The sequence below is a fragment of the Mustela nivalis genome (assembly GCF_964662115.1).
Source record: "Mustela nivalis genome assembly, chromosome: 16".
NCBI lineage: Eukaryota > Metazoa > Chordata > Mammalia > Carnivora > Mustelidae > Mustela > Mustela nivalis.
Window position 1 is genome coordinate 21204012 of NC_139035.1, and position 19631 is coordinate 21223642.

Below are 19631 nucleotides of genomic sequence, written 5' to 3' on the forward strand. Positions count from 1 at the left end.
TTTAATGAATGGTACTCCCAGACTGTAAGTTTTGAGTGTGATCCAAAGCAAGAAAAGATTCTCCAGTTTGTCCAAACTGCGGTGTAAACAGTTCAAATGCCTGACTCTTTTGACCCTGATTAGCTCTATGGTGCTCAGGATATTGTTTCACAATCTTAAACTGTTTAAAGCCTGAGAACAGCCCCAGTAGAAAATCAAGTAGAATCTCCAGAGTTTAAAGTAATAACTTTATCCCTTTTGTCAAGTAATTACTTTCTTTTTGAGAAAGAGCTCTTACTTATTGAATTCTGGTGGATTATAGAAACATAGGACTCCCCCCGCCCCCATAACCCCAAGCTCTCTTACTTTTTATTTGGTTGTCTTTTCTAGACCGTGAGTTCCTTAAGGACAAGATACTTTAGCTTATTATTCCTCTCTGTGTATCTAAATCCTAGCAGGGTGTTTAGTGGTTCTGGATTGCTCAAAACATATTGGTTGAAAGTCCATTCCCTTGGCCCTGTGGTTATTGACTTCTATGCTAAGGAAATAATCAGACATTATGTAAATATATATACATGCATATGTATATATAATATAATAGTGTATATATAATATACAATAATATAGTGTATATATACATATATATAAAATAGATTTGTATTTATATATTATAGAGGAAAATTTGAAAGAGCATTAATCAACAGTAGGGAAATGGTTAACTAAATTATGGGATACAGGCAGAATATTATGCAATCATTAAAACCTATAATTTTGAAGAACATCGATAACATGGAAAAGAGGGATATGATCCTAAATTTAAAATATAGGAAACTGTAAATATAGCATCCTTACAGTTTAATCTATAAATCCATATAATTTTGAATTAAATAAATGTGAGAAGAATTCTTCCTAGGATGTGGACTGTTATTGTTCAGGAAAATATATTGAGTCTATCCAAGTAGAAAATAAAACACAGAGACCATGTGTTAGTCGGAAAAATAAGGCGGAATGAAAAGAGTGACAGAGAATGTGTATTTTATGTTAGGTGGTCATGAGAGGCTCCCCTGATAGGTAACAGTTGAGCAAAAGCTTGAGGTATGGGAGATATACCAGTATGTTTGTTTGCTTTAGGGAATGACCCAGTAAAGAGGAATGTTTGGCAATGGAGTAGAGAGAGACAACAGCAATAGGAGCTGTGTTTTTGATTAGGCGCATGTGAGTAGTTAGCCCTCGTTCTGCCCAAATGATTCCTTCACTGTAAAGGTAGGACATGTGGCTCAATTAATAGATACCGTGGTGGGCGTTCATGGAAGTTTTCTTCTGATTGCACTCTCAAAGTCATCAAATAAGGGATAAGAAAAGAGGGATATGTGAAATAGGTTAGGGAATAGAGAGTGAATCAACATCTAATTAAGTGAAAAACATAAAAATTTCTATTATTGGGGCGCCTGGGTGGCTCAGTGGGTTGAACCGCTGCCTTCAGCTCAGGTCATGATCCCAGGGTCCTGGGATTGAGCCCCGTATTGGGCTCTCTGCACAGCAGGGAGCCTGCTTCCTCCCCTCTCTCTGCCTGCCTCTCTGCCTGCTTGTCATCTCTCTCTGTCAAATAAATAAATAAATAAATCTTAAAAAAATTTTCTATTATTTTGTGTGTTTGGGATGAATTTATAATTTATCCATAAATATATGTTTTTCACTCTCCACATCATTTTATGTCTTTTCTATCTCCTGGTAAGCAAAGTGATCAATCCAGTGGCAAACCGATGGAAGATAAATGTCAAGAGAACTTGCTCAGCTCTACAGCTTCTAAAGCAACTTGCTATAACTAAAATATTCCTTCCTTTTTTATTGATGAAATAATTGCAATTTTTTTTTTCTCTGCTCCTCAACAGGGTGGTGGCGATTGTCCAGAAATGAGTATTGGAGCTATAAAAATTGCCTTGGAAATTTCTCTTCCTGGCTCTTTCATCTACGTTTTCACCGATGCACGGTCCAAGGATTATCGGCTCACTCACGAGGTGCTCCAGCTTATCCAACAGAAACAGTCACAAGTGAGTAGGAATCAGCTCCCAAATGTTCTATCTGAATACAGCTGGGAGGAATTCAGGCATACCTTGGAGATATTGTGGGCGCGGTCCTGACCACCATAATAAAGCAGATATCACAATAAAGCCAAGTGAATTTTTGTGTACGTAGAAGTTATGTTTATACTATACTGTACTCTCTTACATGTGAAGTATTATTATATCTTAAAAATATATATATACCTTAATTAAAACATACTTCATTGCTAAACAATCCTAACCATCATCTGAGCTTTCAGCAAGTCATTCTCACTGATCATGAATCACCATAGCATATGAATAATGAAATAATGAATAATATATATGAATAATGAAAATATGAAAAAGTTTGTATATATGAATAATGAAAAAGTTTGAAATACTGCAAAAATTACTAGAATGTAACACGGAGACATGAAGTGAGCAAATGTTGTTGGAAAATGGTGCTGATAGATTTGCTTGTTGCAGGGTTGCCACAAACCTCTAATTTGTAAGAAACGTAGTATTTGTGAAGCACAATAAAGTCAAGTTCAATAAAAGAAGTTGTGCCTTTATGGCATTGAGAAGTTGCCTCTCCTCTTTGACTAAACTTTGTATGGCAAATGCCAGTAATTATAACTATTGATCTGTATACATGTACTCCAATACATATGTGTCATTTAATTTAAGCATATTACATTGATATGTAATATTTGTACATATTAATACCTTGTTTATTGATACAGAGAGGAAATGATTGGGGATTAATGAAGTTCTTCTTACCATCTTATCTTTTTAACTGACAAAAACATAGGCCTATGTCTCAAATATCACATCCTATATGGAATCTCCTCTTAGTTACTTGTTGTATCAGTTAGCTCTTGCTGTGTAACAAACAGTTCTACCTCTCAGTGGCTGAAAACAACACACATTTATTTCTCACATATTTTCAGGGCTCTGTTGATCTAGGTCAGGCTTGCTCACTTATCTAGGCTGATCTCTAGGGTGACTTGGCTCTGTTTCACAGGTTTCTCACCATTTTTTGAGACCAGTAGGTTAGTTTAGACATGTTCTTTTCACGGCCAAGGCAGAAGAAGTATATATCAAGTGCTAGATCACAAGATACACAAGGTATCTAGATACACAAGATACACAAGCTCTTGAATGTAAGCTTGAACTGATAGAATGTCCCTTTTGCTTTGGGCTGCTGGCCAAAGCAAATCATATGTCCAAGCTTTCGTTTGAAGATGACAGATTAACTCCACCTCCTAAACAAGAGAGATTTCGAAGTCTTTTGCAAAGTGCATGGATATAGGGATGGATATATACATATATATATGATGTGTGGTATTATATACATTTTATATGTATATATGTATATGTATGTACATATATATGTATATGTATGATCTATATATAATAATGTATATATTCCACTGTACTAGTAGCATATAAACATGTAATAGGTACTCAATAAATTCATATTGATTTCAGAAAACCCTTTAAATTGTCTTCTTTTTTTAAAAATATCATAGGTGGTATTTGTGCTCACTGGAGATTGTGATGACAGGGGCCATATTGGATATAAAGTCTATGAAGAAATTGCCTCTACAAGTTCTGGTCAAGTGTTCCATCTGGACAAAAAACAAGTTAATGAGGTCAGTTTGATAAAGTGGGTCTACTTTATTACTAACTACCTTACCAAGGTATTAGTTAGGCCAACCTAGCTATGACAGATTTGATTTCAAAAACAATTTGCAAAGAGGTTGCCTTTTTTTTTCCCCCATAGTACACAGGTCAATAAAGGCATTAAACCAATGTAGGGAAGCATAGATTTATATAATATTAGTTTCTAGATTATACTATTCTATACTGACATGTTATTTAGATTTAAGCATAAATACTTAAAATTCATTCAGAGGGAATTGGAAATTTTTGTAGTTCTTGTTTAGGAAGGTCAGTTTGTGTTTCTGATGCACAACTTTTGGATAACTGGTAACAGAAGGTGTGACAGTTCACTGAAGTAGAAAATGAAAAAATTATTGAGCAAAAGTCTGATGATGTTTGATATCTAAGATTAAAAGTAAAAAACTGTAAGTAACTGTATAGTTAATTAAAAACTTTTATGGTAATAAAATCAATAACTTAAGTACTAAGAAAATCTTGTTATTTTCTAAAACAGTGTTTGAGACATGTCTGTCACAATTCTTTCTCTTTTTTGGTACTTTCTTGGGACCTCACTGTGATAATAAAATTCATTCATTTATTTATTTATTTATTTGTTTATTACTTACTTATAAGTTTCTAGGGACATGCCAATACAAAGATAAGGTCTTCAGTGGGCATAATTCAAATTTGATCCATGTGGTTACTGTATCTACACAAGTTCTGTTAATTTCATGACAGACTTCTTTGTTTTGAATGAAATGGTTCAGTAAGTCCTCTTCTACCTAAAGAGTCTGTTACATCATGTTGGAACTCAAAGTATCTTGCAAATTTTTAGATTAATGTCCAGCAAAAATATTTATTAGCATATGATATACAAACTTGGAAGTTCATTTTATTTTACTTTTTTATTTTTTGTCTTTAAAATTTTTTTTAAATTTTTTATAAACATATAATGTACTATTAGCCCCAGGGGTACAGGTCTGTGAATCTCCAGGTTTACATGCTTCACAGCACTCACCATAGCACATACCTTCCCTAATGTTCATAATCCCACCACCCTCTCCCTACCTCCTCCCTTTGGCAACCCTCAGTTTGTTTTGTGAGATTAAGAGTCTTTTATGGTTTGTCTCCATCCCAATCCCATCTTGTTTCATTCATTCTTTTCCTACCCCCCAAATACCCCACTTTGCATCTCCACTTCCTCGTATCAGGGAGATCATATGATAGTTGTCTTTCTCTGATTGACTTATTTCACTAATCGTAATACCCTCTAGTTCCAACCACGTTGTCGCAAATGGCAAGATTTCATTTCTTTTGATGACTGCATAGTATTCCATTGTATATATACCACATTAAATTAAATACCACATGGAAAGTCATTTTAGTGCATTTAGTTGGAAGAAATACTCTTAAGAGGGTTATGGTTTGAATTCATATTTTGTCCATTATAAAGATTTAGAAATGCCAGGGCAGAGTCTGACAGTTACATAGGGAATCCTTTAGAGGTTATTTGCATAAAAATTTGCATGAGAATTTGGGAACCTGGGAAGAAAAGAGTTGGGAAAGAGTGCAAAACTTTCTCAGGAACTGAATTTCTTGTCCTATCCCTTAGGGCTATGTTTAACCTGAATGAAGGAAAGTCTTTCCTCCTATAGTTGTTTTTAACCTGGAATTGTGTAGACTGTGGGGTACAGTCAGTATCATCAGCACAAATTAGGGCATAAGGGCATCATTTTCTGCTTAGAGTGTTTGAGGTTCTGGATTAAAAGTGACAGTGGTGTAAAGTGCAGTGAGATGGGGCAGAAGATGCCATGCTCTATGGACTTGGTGGTTCCTGGCAGAAGGTACTAGAGAAGAGAAGAGGTAAGAAGAGACATGACTTGTACCTAGGGCATTTGGAAGAACAGTAATTCAAACCTTTAAGCAGTCAGGCCCAACTTGGAGCTCTCCAAAACAAGTTGGGTGAACTTTTAGGGAGAACCATAGGACTTTATTAGGAGTTGGGCCCTAGAGCTAGAACATAATATGGTGGAGCTCATAAATGTAACCCCATTTATATCCAAAAACCCAGGGAAAACTGACTTACACAAAACTGAAAGTACTATTGTCTTAAATGGAGAAAATAAGCCCTACAGAGGTGCACACTTTAGTTTTTAAATAAACGGTACTGGGGCACCTGGGTGGCTCAGTGGGTTAAGCTGCTGCCTTCGGCTCAGGTCATGATCTCAGGGTCCTGGGATCGAGTCCCGCATCAGGCTCTCTGCTCAGCAGGGAACCTGCTTCCCCCCCCCCCCTCTTTGCCTGTCTCTTTGCCTGCGTGTGATTCTCTGTCTGTCAAATAAATAAACAAAATCTTTAAAAAATAAAAAAAAATTAAAAAAATAAACGGTACCATGTATATTTTTTGTAGTCCTAGTAATTTTTTAAAAGATTTTATTTTAGAGAGAGAGCATTGGGGGAGGTGGGGAGGGGCAAAGAGAGTCTCAAGCAGACTCCATGCTGAGCACAGTGCCCCACGCAGGGCTTGGTCTTACCACTCTGGGATCATCTAACCCGACTTGAGACCAAGAGTCGGATACTTAACTGACTGTGTCACCGAGGTGCCCCCATAGTCCCAATAATTTTTAATAATTCTGACAATTGCTAAATAATTGACAAAATCAATTTATAAAAATTCAAACAAATTTAACCCACTGATATTTTAACCTTCAAGTTTAGCTTAAGCAGAATAGAACTAGAGAAGCATTCCTAAAATTGTCCATTTTTATAAATTGGATTTCAATGCCAACAGGCATGAGCTTTAATTTAGCTGTCAGTCATGGCAGTTCCAGCCCATTCATCATTTGGAAAGGTCAGGAAAGGTCATCTCATTTACTTTGGGCCACTGAGATGCAAGAGGAATTTAGCTAGGGGCATCTTGGAAGAGTGCTCTTCTAGGTATTATTCTGGACTGATGTGAATCCCAGACCTGATGCAGCCATCCTCATACAGTTCCGAGGATTAAGCAAATGTAAGAGGAATTTGGATTAAGTCAACACTCAAGTCCGATCCTACTGCTAAGCCTCCAGAATTAAGGAAATGATGTTTCTGCTCATACCAATTAGAATTCAGTATTTAGTTACCTAGAGATAAATGCATCCTATTTGATAAGAATTCCTTTGTGACATGGTTTCTGTTAGCTCCAGTTTCCTCATTTGTAAAATAGAATTATCCATTTTGGAGAGTCATTAGAAGATTAAATGAGATAATGCATGTAAAATGTTTCACACAAGGTCTGGTACAGGGTAAGTGCCCAATTAATGTTAACTAGTATTTTTATAATCCTTATAATGTTGTTATTTTGCTTTCAAAGTGGAGAAATTGTGCCACTATGTTTGTTAGGAACCAGATGGCTAGCTGTTGCTAGGAAATAAATTTACTCAAATGGGAAAAGGATGGAGAGATGGTTTTCTTGTTTCCTGTGTGAGAAAAACATGTAAAGGAGTTACTAGGCACTGTATAAGCCAATGTTTCCCTTATAGAAAGCCATGATGGTGGAAGATTTTATTAACAAAAACCAGAATGACAATGATAAAGTTGGATCTGCAAGTTCAGCCACTTTTCTTTTCTCATTGCTCAAAATTCTATTATATAAACATTATAAACTCTAGAAAAAGTAGACGCTGTAGAGAGAACTACACAACAGAAATGAGAACTGCAGGGAAGCCACACATGAGTTGAGTCCTTTCATTTTACTCGAGTGATTTTTCATCTCTTCCCAAAGGTAATTGTGGAGAATTATGCTTTATTCTCTTAACCTAGTTCATCAGTTTCCTAGTAGGGTATATTTTGTATCAACTCTCTCTTGAGATAACTTGAGGTTTCCTCTTTCTTCCCGTTTTTTTTTTTTTTCCCCCTTTAATAATACTTAAGTAGAGTATCTTTCATCTTTATTTAACATGAAAGAAACCAAAGTGAAGAAATTATTTGGCTGGGCATCAGTGGTCTATAAATCATCGTATGGTATTACATTTTGGAAGCACAAGTTAAGACACATCTCAAGGATGTACTTAAACAATTCACCTCTGAAGTTGGAAAAGGAACTAAAGCCTCACTCCTCCATTTCTTTGTAAACTGAGTTATTGTCAGTGGATCTAGTTAATGTTTCCTTAAGAGTAAGAGTCTAACTTTGAAATCTGAAAGTTACCCACAGTTATGCTTTTGCATCAAAGAAGCTAGCACAAAAGATCTATTGTTAATTGGATAATTTACTTGTTCCGAATTTCCCCATTCTTTCTCTCTACCTCTCCCAACTCACGTCTTCAAATCTTTCCCTTCCATCTTCCCTGTTTCCCCACAAAAGTCTTTCCACCTGTACATTCTAGCCCTATGGATTCCCCACTTGTAAGTAATGCTGCATATTGGGCTGTTTTATATCAGAAGGAAGTTTTATTAAATAAAGGAATAATTGTCAAATAATTTGTTTGCTAAAGGAGTAAGTGATGATATCTAGAAGTCTCTCAGTAAATCTTACTATCTTATCTTGTAACTTACAAGTGTTTGATGTAAGATGTTTCAATGTCAGTGTTCCTCGTGAGCACTTAGTGCTTTCTCTGGGAGTGGACCCTATGTTGCTGTGTTTGGTGCAGGCATATTCTATTCTACCCTCATTCTGTATTAAACATGGAAGGCTCCCACAGTTCTTTCTTTTCTCAGAGATCACCCTGTGATTAGAAAATAGTAATAGTACCCACTTCGAATGATCAAGTGCTTGATATGGCCGTTGAACAAGACTTCAGTTTTATTTCATTTAATCCTTACCATAGTCTGTAAGAAAGACCATGTGATCATAAGCCCCATTTCACGGAGGAGGGAGTTGAAGCATAGGGAACCAGAGCATCTTGCTCAAGGTTAAATTGCTGCTAAGTGTTTGAACTTAGGGGACATACTTAGTCTTTCTCCTTAGACAGTACTCTTAGCCACCACAAGTCCCTGTCTTTGATTTCCACTTCTATTTTCATCAGAGATGCAGTTTTTTAAATTTAAGTAAAATTAGCATATAATGTTGTCTTAGATTCAGGTGTACAATATAGTGATTTGACAGTTCTGTGCATTATTCAGTGTTCACCACAATGAGTGTAGTTATCATCTATGACCACACAGTATTGTTACAGTATTATACTGTATTCTCTATGCTATGCTTTTCTTCTCTGGGACTATTTATTTTGTACCTGTGAGTTTGAACCTCTTAATTCCCTTTATCTATTTTATCCATTCCCCACCCATCTCACATATGAAAACTACCAGATTTTTCTCTGTGTTTCAGAGTCTGGTTTTGTTTGTTCATTTATTTTGTTTTTAGAGTCTACATATAAGTGAAATCACATGATTTTTTTTTTTTGGCTCTGACTTCACTTAGCATTATACCCTCAAGTCCACCCATGTTATTACAAATGACAAGATCTCATTCTTTTTTTATGGCTGGGAATATATATATATATATATATATATACACACACACACACACACATACATATATACATATATATGTAAAATACATAATAATAATATAGTATAATATAACACAATATAATATATATATAAATGTGTATCAAATGTATATGATAGACACCTGGGTTGTTTCTATATCTTGGCTGCAATAATTGTAAATAATACTGCAATAAACACAAGGGTACATATATTTTTTTGATTTAGTGTTTTTGTTTATTTGGGTCCAGTAGTAGGATTACTGGAGCATATGGTATTTCTATTTTTCATTTTTTGAGGAGCCTCCATACTGTTTTCCACAGTGGTTGCACCAATTTGCTTTCCCACCAATGGTGCATGAGGGTTCTTTTTTCTCCACATTCTCACCAACACTTGTTATTTCTTGTCTTTTGGGTACTAGTGATTCTGACTAATATGAAGTGATAACTCACGGTGGATTTGATTTACATTTCCCTCATGATTAGTGATTTTGAGAATTTTTTATGTACCTGTTGGCCATCTGTATATCTTCTTTGGAAACTTTTCTTTTTCTTTTTCTTTTTTTAAAGTTTCTATTTACTTACTTGATAGGGAAAGACACAGTGAGAGAGGGAACACAAGCAGGAGGAGCTGGAGAGGGAGAAGCCAGGCTTCCTGCTGAGCAGGGAGCCAGATGCAGGGCTCCATCTCAGGACCCTGGGATCATGACCTGAGCCGAAGGCAGACACTTAACAACTGAGCCACCTGGGGCCCCTGGAGACTTTTCTCTTCTGGTCTTCTGTCCATTCTTTAATTAGATTATTTGTTGTTTTAGTGTTACATCATGTGAGTTCTTTATATATTTTGGATATTAGCCCCTCAAGAAGTTGTAGTTTTATCAGTAAGTTAGAAATTTCAGTCTCTTAATTTTTTCAGTTTGACACTAGTCACCACACTAACCAGTGGGGACAGCAAAGGCCAACAAGATGCTGTCCCTGTCCTCATGGAGCCTAGAGGTAGGAGAGGGGATATTATGATAGTAGAAGGTGATAATAGCTGATGAAGCCAACCCCAGCAACTCAATCAGCCAGACACTTCACTCAAGGAGGACCATGGGGGTCATTGGCCACCAGAGCACACTATCTGTTTCTCAGGATCCTACCTGTGCCATGACTGAGAGCAGACAGGGGGCGTCTAATGCCAGAGTTTCTGAGTTTGAGCACAGTTTCACCATTCACTAGATTCATGACCCTGGGCAAGTTACTGACCTCTTTGGTGCTTCAGTTTCTTCATTGGTAAGACAGGATAAATAATAGCACAAACCACAGAAGATTAAGCCCCATTTCTCCCTGTCCCTTCTATCTCTTAACAGTAGACTAGGGCATCTGATACAAATTTACTATCCTTGGGGCAGCTGGGTGGCACCTCGATTAGGCCTCCGACTCTGGTTTTGCTCAGATCATGATCTCAAGGTCGTGAGATTGAGCCCTGTGTTGGGCTCCATACTGGATGTGAAGCCTACGTGGGATTCTCTCTTTCCCTCTCCTTCTGCCCTTCCTCACTTTCTCTCTCTTTCAAATAAATACATAAATCTTAAAAAAAAAAAAAAAAAGTACTACCGTCTATTAGGGGCTGAAAAGGCACCGAAATACCCTTTTCTTTCTTTGCATAAGTGGCAGAGAGGTAAAAGTCCAGGACAATAGGAACCTTGGGTCCAGACCCTCCGCCCCACTGGGCAAAACTGTACCAAGAGCTGCTAAAGTCTGCAGGCTCTGGGATCTGATTATCAGTTTTCTTACAACATCAAGGGAAAGAGGGCGGTCATTTTTACTTTGGGAATGATACAAGAATGATGGCATCTATTACAGGGGCAGGGTGTCAGCAGTCATCTGGGCAGAAGAAGGAGCGCTCACTCAACTGGGGCAAAAGAAAGTTTAATGAATCATAGTTTAGCAAGATGTGGGCAGAGCTAAGGGCAGCCAACAGAGAATGCTGAAGCACCAAGAGTCCAGCAGCAATGGAAGAGAGAGTTTGGGCCAGCACCCAGGGAGACCTAAGGGTGTGAACTCATGAGACGTGATGGCATGTGATAGGCAAATTGCAGCCTTGGAGAGATAGAGCCAGAGGAACAAATATCCAGCCTCGCTTTCTTCATCCCTTGCAATTCCTGATGGATTTTCATTTCCTGGTGCCTTTTTAATTTTCCTCAGTCTAACTGGAAACTGGGAGACCAAGGAGCCCTATTGAAGTAGTTCGTAAATGTCAGTGTCCCAGGGCACAGAGCCTTATGGACAAGGGTAGAGAATGATCTGGAGGCGCAAAATGAAAATAAACAGCACAAGCAGTATTGTGTGGTGGTTAAGGTGGTTAAGGCTCTAGGCTCTAGGAACATGGCTCATATCCCAGCCATGTGACCTTACACAAGTTACCTGGTTTTTCTGTCTCTGTTTCCTCATCTGTAAAGTGGAAAGAGTGATAGAATGTACCTTAGATAGCTGTTGTATTTAGAACATATCAATAAATATTAACTGCTAATATTATTATTTACGGATACATGTTAGTCAAAATATTCCATTAGCCTTTTAGAATTTTCCCTAAAACAAAGAAATATATATGTATATATATATATATATGAATTTTTTAAAGAAATATATATTTAGTGTCCATCTGTGACAACATGGCCAAAGATAATGGGGAATTCTTGGGTTTTAGGACAGGAGGGTTTGAATGACCTCTCTATCTTTAGCTTTATGTAGCTTTATATAAATTCTCTGAGACTATTTCTTCTTGTGATAACAGGCATATTAATTACTTCACAGGACAGTCATGAGGTTTAAATAACATAAGGAATACCTAGAGTATACCGAAGGGAGACCCAGGAGAATGGAAATCACCCAGCCTGTGGGTTTTTAGGACAGGAATGGCTCCTTTGCCAAAGAGGACACCTGTAGTTTTCCTTTGATTGTTGGTCCTGGGGTACCCTTACCCTACAGAGTACTCGGAAGGACAGAGGTATTTTGGTGAGCCCCAGCTTTACAAATTAATGTGTGAAGGAGAACGGACTCAAGACTACTGTAGACTTTTATACATTTCACAAACTTTCACAATTTCCTTAGAGTTGTCATTTATCTTATTTTCACATCATAATAAAATGTTAAAAGTTAAAGGGCTTAACTTTAACTTTTGCTGATTTTGTGAATATAATCACATCAATCAATACTAACCTTTTTTTTTTTTAAGATTTTATTTATTTGACAGACAGAGATCACAAGTAGGCAGAGAGGCAGGCAGAGAGAGAGAGGAAGGGAAGCAGGCTCCCCGCTGAGCAGAGAGCCTATCCCACGACCCTGAGACCATGACCTGAGCCGAAGGGAGAGGCTCAACCACTGAGCCACCCAGGCGCCCCAATACTAATCTTAATAATATAGGTAACCTTTACAGAATGCTTTTTATGTTCCAGGGACTGTACTCTGCATTTCTCTAAGACTCACTGGCCTATGGGCAACAGATAATTTTTCAAACAATAAGTTAAGCATGTACTTTTTGTTTTAAGTAAACAAATGGAAATGTAAAGTACACATGGGTTCATTTAAGCATATTAGTGACCAATAAAGCAATAGTGCTTGTACGGTAATAAGCCCACTATGCAAAGTCCCAAAGAGAATAAATTCCATTCCCCTGCCAGTCATTCTGGAGTCCGACTGTGTCACTGCAGCTATAGAGAGGAGAAAAAAGCAGGCAGTGTCCCTGGTGCCCCTGCAAGGCAAGGAAAGGGAGGTGATTTGGGTCTGAGAAGAAACCTAGAGCTGAGAGATAGTCATGTCCTGGGAGTTCTTCTGGAGGAAAACAGGACACATGATCCTCTCTTCTGTCTGTAACAGTAATTAAGACTCCGAGGTAAAGAAAACACTTTTATTTTTTTTCCACTAAAGAATTTCCAGTGAGGAGGAGGAGTCAAACTTACTAGATACTTCAGTAGAAGTAGGTAAGGCCTGGGAAAATGAAGTGCTGGTTTATTTAAGTTTTGTTGAGGCATAATTGGCATATATTACACTGGCCATGTTTAAAGCATGCCTGTTTGATAAGTTATGACATCTGTATTCATCACCGCAGTCAAGGTAAAGAACATATCTGTCACTCTCAAAGGTTTTCTTGTATCTCTTGTCACTCCTTCCTACCCCAATGTGTTACCACCCATCCTTAGGCAACCACTGATCTTTTTTGTCACTATTTTTTATCACTAGTTTGTCACGTCTTTATCATTATGTTTTATCACTAGTTTGTCGCCTTTTTATCAGTATAGTTTATCACTATTTTTTATCACTAATTTTTATCACTAGTTTGCATTTAAAAATTGTTATATAAATGAAATCATATGGTATGTACCCCTTTTTGGTCTGGCTTACTGCACTTGGAATAATTATTTTAAGGTTTGTCTGTATTTTATTTTATTTTTTAATTAATTAATTAATTAATTTTTTTGTTTGAGTTCAAATTTTTTTTTATTAATTTTTAATTTTTTATAAACATATATTTTTATCCCCAGGGGTACAGGTCTGTGAATGACCAGGTTTACACACTTCACAGCACTCACCAAAGCACATACCCTCCCCAATGTCCATAATCCCACCCCCTTCTCCCAAACCCCCTCCCCCCAGCAACCCTCAGTTTGTTTTGTGAGATTAAGAGTCACTTATGGTTTGTCTCCCTCCCAATCCCATCTTGTTTCATTTATTCTTCTCGTACCCACTTAAGCCCCCATGTTGCATCACCACTTCCTCATATCAGGGAGATCATATGATAGTTGTCTTTCTCTGCTTGACTTATTTCGCTAAGCATGATACGCTCTAGTTCCATCCATGTTGTCGCAAATGGCAAGATTTCATTTCTTTTGATGGCTGCATAGTATTCCATTGTGTATATATACCACATCTTCTTGATCCATTCATCTGTTGATGGACATCTAGGTTCTTTCCATAGTTTGGCTATTGTGGACATTACTGCTATAAACATTCGGGTGCACGTGCCCCTTTGGATCACTACGTTTGTATCTTTAGGGTAGATACCCAATAGTGCAATTGCTGGGTCATAGGGCAGTTCTATTTTCAACATTTTGAGGAACCTCCATGCTGTTTTCCAGAGTGGCTGCACCAGCTTGCATTCCCACCAACAGTGTAGGAGGGTTCCCCTTTCTCTGCATCCTCGCCAGCATCTGTCATTTCCTGACTTGTTGATTTTAGCCATTCTGACTGGTGTGAGGTGATATCTCATTGTGGTTTTGATTTGTATTTCCCTGATGCCGAGTGATATGGAGCACTTTTTCATGTGTCTGTTGGCCATCTGGATGTCTTCTTTGCAGAAATGTCTGTTCATGTCCTCTGCCCATTTCTTGATTGGATTATTTGTTTTTTGGGTGTTGAGTTTGCTAAGGTCTTTATAGATTCTGGACACTAGTCCTTTATCTGATATGTCGTTTGCAAATATCTTCTCCCATTCTGTCAGTTGTCTTTTGATTTTGTTAGCTGTTTCCTTTGCTGTGCAAAAGCTTTTGATCTTGATGAAATCCCAATAGTTCATTTTTTCCCTTGCTTCCCTTGCCTTTGGCGTGGTTCCTAGGAAGATGTTGCTGCGGCAGAGGTCGAAGAGGTTGCTGCCTGTGTTCTCCTCAAGGATTTTGATGGATTCCTTTCGCACATTGAGGTCCTTCATCCATTTTGAGTCTATTTTTGTGTGTGGTATAAGGAAATGGTCCAATTTCATTGTTCTGCATGTGGCTGTCCAATTTTCCCAGCACCATTTATTGAAGAGGCTGTCTTTTTTCCATTGGACATTCTTTCCTGCTTTGTCGAAGATTAGTTGGCCATAGAGTTGAGGGTCTATTTCTGGGCTCTCTATTCTGTTCCATTGATCTATGTGTCTGTTTTTGTGCCAGTACCATGCTGTCTTGATGATGACAGCTTTGTAATAGAGCTTGAAGTCCGGAATTGTGATGCCACCGACGTTGGCTTTCTTTTTCAATATCCCTTTGGCTATTCGAGGTCTTTTCTGGTTCCATATAAATTTTAGCATTATTTGTTCCATTTATTTTTAAAGACTTTATTTATTGAGAGAGAGAGAGCGAGAGCACGCACACGTTTATTAGTTGGGGGGAGGGGCATAGGAAGAGAGACAAGCAGACTCCCTGCTGAGTGGGGACACCCCCAACAGGGCGTGATCCCCAGACCCCAGGATCATGACCTGAGCTGAAAGCAGACATCCAACAAACTGAGCCACAGAAGAGTCCCAAGATTTATCTATATTTTTGTGTTTAACAGTTCATTCTTGTTATTGCTGGGTAGTATTTTACTGTATGGGTATACCAAAGTTGTTTATTCATTCACCTGATAGTAGACATTTATATTGTTTCTAGCATTGGGCTATGACAATTGAAGCTGTATAAATGTTCATATATAAGTCTTTGCTACATGGACATATGCTTTCATTTCTTTTGTAAAATACCAAAGGGGAATGACTGGATCAGATGATAGTATTGAAGTAACAGTCTTACACCCAATCCATAAAAAATTCTAACATCTTGGCAACAAAGAGACTCAGAGATGAGAGATTACTGGATATATTTCTCTTGCTAGTTATATACTCATTTTCACAGGTTAATATTAGTATTAGAAAGATTATAAACGTTGCTGAAGTGTGAATTCAACAAAGCCCTTTCCTGCTGCTTGGTCAAAGAACCCTTGTGACTAGAATTTAGGCCTAAAGCTTTGTGTATATACAAGCTCAAGGATGAGACTCTGAAACCCAAAGTTTTGAACAGTTAATACTCTGGAATGAAGTATCTGCCATTTTGTTTTTCCATCTTCTAAGTTTTACTCCAGACATTATTTCAAAAACATAACCTTACTGCTGACCTTAAAATAAGCAAAAACGGGTGTTTCCTCTGAAATTTGAAAATGTATCAGAGACAAATATAACATTCTAGAAAGCTACAGGAAATGTTTGAAAACAATGCATAAATGTTTCCATTTATTCATTCTTTGAATTCACCTAATTAAATGCTGAAAATGAAGTGGAGAACTCAGAGCTCAAACTTCGAAAAATACGAAGTCTTTACATCCACAAACATGTGCAAAAAAGGAATAGTTCTCCTCGTTCCAGTAGAATGCTTGCTTTTTTTATTATGCTAAGATTGACATGTTATCTTCATGGATGTGTACTGACAACTCTAGTATTCCAGTCACATAGTTTATCACGCACACCTGGAGTCACTATTTAGATCACTGAAATGGTGGAATGAAGCCATGTGTACTTTTTTTCAGAATAAATAAAACATAACATACTTAATTTATTGTTGAAAAACTTATTTATTGCTCATGGACCTCTGAGCATTAATCAATATTTTAAAATCTTATTTACAGTGTAGATAAAATGTAATATCTTTGCAAGTGGAGGAAAAAGATTGCTCTTCTCAATAGTATCTTATTTAGGTAGAAGTTACCAAGAGTTAAGCAGGGCCCTCCAGTCGTGTGAAATAGTGGGGAATGGGATGTGGGGCATGCATTGTTTAAAAGGATAAGCCTATAAAAAATGAGAATGATTACTTTTCATTTCCTGGTTTCATGTATTGGCTTGGGGAACTATTTGAAGGACTAATTACAAGCTGTGGCACTGTATTCTGTGAGGGCAGTGGGAGTCATATCTACAAAACAAAACTCATTGTCTATGTAGAGTGTGAGAGTGTTGTCCCACAGCCCTTCGTAAGACAATCATAATATTAGGTCCCTGGTTATTACTTGTCTATAAAACTGAGGCAACGGACTGGATATCACTTCTCTCTAAAATACCAAAAAGGAGGAGGATGCTTATATAAATGACTCAAAGAATATTTCTGGAAAGTAAAGAAAGAAATGTTATTTAGGGGCAAATGGTAGCCATTAGGTTTCATGCATTCAGTAAAACCAGAACAACAGAAAAAGAAATAAACCTGTTTTCTTACCTGACTTTATTTTAATTAGAAGCTGAAACAAGGGCGCCTGGGTGGCTCAGTGGGTTAAGCCGCTGCCTTCGGCTCAGGTCATGATCTCAGGATCCTGGGATCGAGTCCCGCATCGGGCTCTCTGCTCAGCAGGGAGCCTGCTTCCTCCTCTATCTCTCTCTGCCTGCCTCTCTGCCTACTTGTGATCTCTCTCTGTCAAATAAATAAAATTAAAAAAAAAAAAGAAGCTGAAACAAAATGTTTATTTTGACTACGAGATATCAACTTTAATGGAGTCAGTCAATAACAAGTCTTAACTATCAAGACATTAAACTCAAAGTCTTTGAAAATTTATTCAAATACAAACTGGCTTGAAATAAGTGACCTATTTGAGCCATTTCAAGGGCTTGCTCTTTATTTTTTCTGGAGTTACAGTAGAAATTAAAGATTTGAATTGAGAGGAAAATGTCCAGGTATTTGATATTTAAAATTGAAACAACCTGATAGTCAACTGAATTCACTGACCATACTTTCTTTAAGAATTTACCTGTTAGGATTCACCAAGGAACACAAAGGAACGAAAAACATCTGCAGTGTTGAAGCAAATAAAAGTCCATTGAATTCTCATTTTCACAGAGCCTCAACGATTTGGATAATTCCTTTCATATTTAATCAATTTAAATTTTGAAGTTTTCTTTTAAAACTTTTTATTTAGAGACGGCAAGTGTCTACGGTGAAGTAATAAGCATGCCTTCCTCTCTCTACACACACACACACACACACACACACACACACACCCTAGAGTATATCTTATTTAGGAATTCAGAAATAACAAGAGAACTAACACATTTAAGAGGTTATATACCTGTTGTTTCAAACAATATTGTATTTTGTAAAGATTTTAAATTATTAAGAAAGCAATTATGTTTGTTATCTAATCTAGAAATTATTAAAGATATATATATATATATAACAAGGATTTTTGGTATGTAAAAATCAAGTGAGATCATGTGTTGAAAGCATTTTTAAAGGGACCTAATTTTGAATCTTGGGAAGAATAATTTTCAATTGTAGTTTCTTCTTTCCCCAAAGACTCCTGAACATCTAGGCTGGTTGGTCTAACTGACCAAGAGATTTGTGTGCCCAGAAGACCAAAGGTAGTTTTTTGTTTATCACAGAAGAGGGAAATATAAAAAGGTCTGACTACTTTATCTTTTCTCTAGATCAAGAGGTCCCTACTACTGGGATTTTTTTTTAATTATGATAATTAAATAATCTGGTTCAAGGTTAACTGGCTGTTCTTAATTTCTAGACATAGAAATGCTGATATAATTTTTAAATTTTTTCTTCTCAATTGCTTATCCAGGAATTCTACTATATAATTGCTATTGTTCTGGAAAAAAAGTTATAATTTTTGTACTAAACACAGTAGATTAATATTATTTTAACATTGCAAGGATGTACTTTGTTAATACCTTTGACAAAAATATCAATATCAAATAAAAGTGGCTTAATACATTTGGAGAACACATAAATTTTTTTTTGAAATGCAGTTTCAGGGATTTCATATACAAAGAAGAAAACTCAAGACCTTATTTTTAATATTTCTATTTAATATAAATCAACAGAGAACTTTGAAAACAGTAGGCCTGTCTAATGAAGTGGTAAGCTGTTCCATGAAGATACTAGGTTGCAAATGCTAACTAAGTACATGTCATGATTTATCCTTTTTTGTACTTGGTTCCACATAAATAAAAACACTCATCAGGGACAACCTAAATTTTGCTTTTTATTCTGCAGTAGCAAAGAGGATATGGAAGAGTTGAGAGTCAAAGCAAAGGAAGTTTTATTTAAGAAATTTATGACCTCGGGTAAATACCTGGAAATAGAGTCTATGCTCCCTATATTTTCCAGGTTTCCTTATGCATTCCTAGAATGAACCAACTGTAACAGGTGATAAATGCAAAATCTTTTGAGAAATGGTATGAGCTACTTTTGAGAGCCCCCTTGTAACATTTTGGTCATGATTTGGCTTTGTGACAAAAATTAAAAATGTCTTTTCTCTTTCTTGCTAAAGGGCCCGGGGGGGAAAAATGCCTTGAGGTCATTTACCGTATGATTTAAAGAGCTTTGGTGTAAGTGAATGAATAAAGAAAAGGGGGGGAAAGATCTTTCAGAATTAAAAAAAAAATTTATTTGACAGGGAGAGAGATCACAAGCAGGCAGAGCAGCAGGCATGGGGTGGGGGGAGTGGTAGGAAGCAGGCTCCCGGCTGAGCAGGGAGCCTGATGTGGGGCTCAATCCCAGGCCCCTGATGTCATGACTTGAGCCGGAGGCAGAGGCTTAATTAACCCACTGAGCCACCCAGGGGCACCAGAATTCTTTTTTTTTTTTTTAAAGATTTTATTTATTTATTTGACAGACAGAGATCACAAGTAGGCAGAGAGGCAGGCAGAGAGAGAGAGGAAGCAGGCTCCCTGCTGAGCAGAGGGCCCAATGCGGGGCTCCATCCCAGGACCCTGGAA

General features: G+C 37.2%; 1 protein-coding gene across 3 annotated transcripts in view; it reads left to right on the forward strand.

Moving 5' to 3' along the window:
- The window catches only part of HMCN1 (hemicentin 1), a gene marked incomplete at its 5' end in the record, with an annotated part of 468943 nt that overhangs the window by 124225 nt on the left and 325087 nt on the right, over window positions 1-19631 (forward strand). For all 3 annotated transcript variants that reach the window (XM_082702942.1, XM_082702943.1, XM_082702944.1), the window contains 2 exons: window positions 1872-2030; window positions 3557-3679. In XM_082702942.1, the coding sequence (XP_082559068.1) occupies window positions 1872-2030; window positions 3557-3679 (282 nt within the window). The remainder of the gene's footprint in view (window positions 1-1871; window positions 2031-3556; window positions 3680-19631) is intronic.